Source organism: Cynara cardunculus, assembly GCF_001531365.2.
Source record: "Cynara cardunculus var. scolymus isolate 2C chromosome LG 10, CcrdV1, whole genome shotgun sequence".
Taxonomy (NCBI): Eukaryota; Viridiplantae; Streptophyta; class Magnoliopsida; order Asterales; family Asteraceae; genus Cynara; species Cynara cardunculus.
The window spans coordinates 29088828-29090079 of record NC_037537.1 but is presented as its reverse complement, the minus strand read 5'-3'; the positions used below and the strand labels follow the sequence as shown (position 1 = coordinate 29090079).

Here is a 1252-nt window from a genome sequence, read left to right as displayed (position 1 = left end):
GATCCATTCAACGTATGCACAGAGAAAATACATAAGTTACAAGGGCTGGTTGGATATCACCTGATTGTCTTAAGCTAAGCTCTTATCATTTTGGAACAAGAAGAGAAAGAACGTACCAACTGAGGATAACAAAAAATTTAATACATGAACGATAGCATTCTCGACGTTTCTATGTCCTAACATAGATTTTTATTTTTGCCGATAAGATTTGATGTATTATTTATTTTTTGCATAAAAGTTTTTCTTAATTATTTTATTTGAAAAGCATTGTTATAGGAAAAAGAAAAACTTTTTCTTTATAAATAAATGAAAAATAAAAATCCCCATCCAACAGCAAATGTATTTGTTTTGTTATTGGAAATTTGCCCTTATGGCATGTACTTTTGCTTCGTTTTATCCTTCCCCATTAGTGATTGAGGACACTATGATCAATTTAAAGTTAAAATTGATTAGCTTCTGTTTTCGGTTTGTATTTGATAAAAAAATTGCAATAAAAAGACTGTAAAGTCATAATCCAAGAAAAGCAAAGGGACCAAAATCGTAACTTATGTTAATTGATTGGATTACAATTGAAATATGAACTGATAAGATATCAATAGCTCAAACATATAATTTAAAACAACATAAAAATGCAATAACTTACAAGCAAACAGTGTTGATTTGATAGTAACATCAAAACCAAATAAAGAAGCCATATGCATCTCTATTAATCCCCACCAATAGCAACACTTTGCATTGCATTTGTCCGTCTAATAGACATGTGTGGTATTATAATCGACTTGAAACATCCAATGAGATTATCTTTTACACTCGAGAATTAAAACCATGTCTTGTAATAAATTGATGTTTCCTCCTGAAAACTAATAAACTAGTTGCCAATTTTCGCATGCCCCCTTCTGGTATATAACTGCACAACACAAGGAAAATAACCAATATGCTGTTTGCTTTCCACAAGGAAGATTACTTGCCAATTCACTTTCTTTTCCTTGTGCAGCTTGCCATTGCTGCTGCCCATGTATGAATACCTGCAGATTAATTTTTATATATAGAATGCTGCATCTTCATTATGCATCTCGGCTACTAAGCTGTGAACGTCCAATATATGACAGCCTTGAAGATGCCATTAGAGGTGCCTCTTCGTCTACATTTGTATCTGACGTAGAACTAAATCTGCTACTTCTTGCATCATCTTTAATGTTATTATCAGGCACAAATACGTCAGATGACTTCTTTTCTAGCCTCCAATCCTGAT

At 32.5% G+C, this 1252-nt stretch overlaps 1 protein-coding gene across 1 annotated transcript in view; it reads right to left on the bottom strand.

Moving 5' to 3' along the window:
- Nucleotides 1–1064: 1064 nt before the first annotated feature.
- The window catches only part of LOC112520235, a 6805-nt gene continuing 6617 nt past the window's right edge, over nt 1065–1252 (bottom strand). The window contains exon 2 of the mRNA XM_025128533.1: nt 1065–1247. Coding sequence (XP_024984301.1) covers nt 1065–1247 — 183 coding nt within the window. The remainder of the gene's footprint in view (nt 1248–1252) is intronic.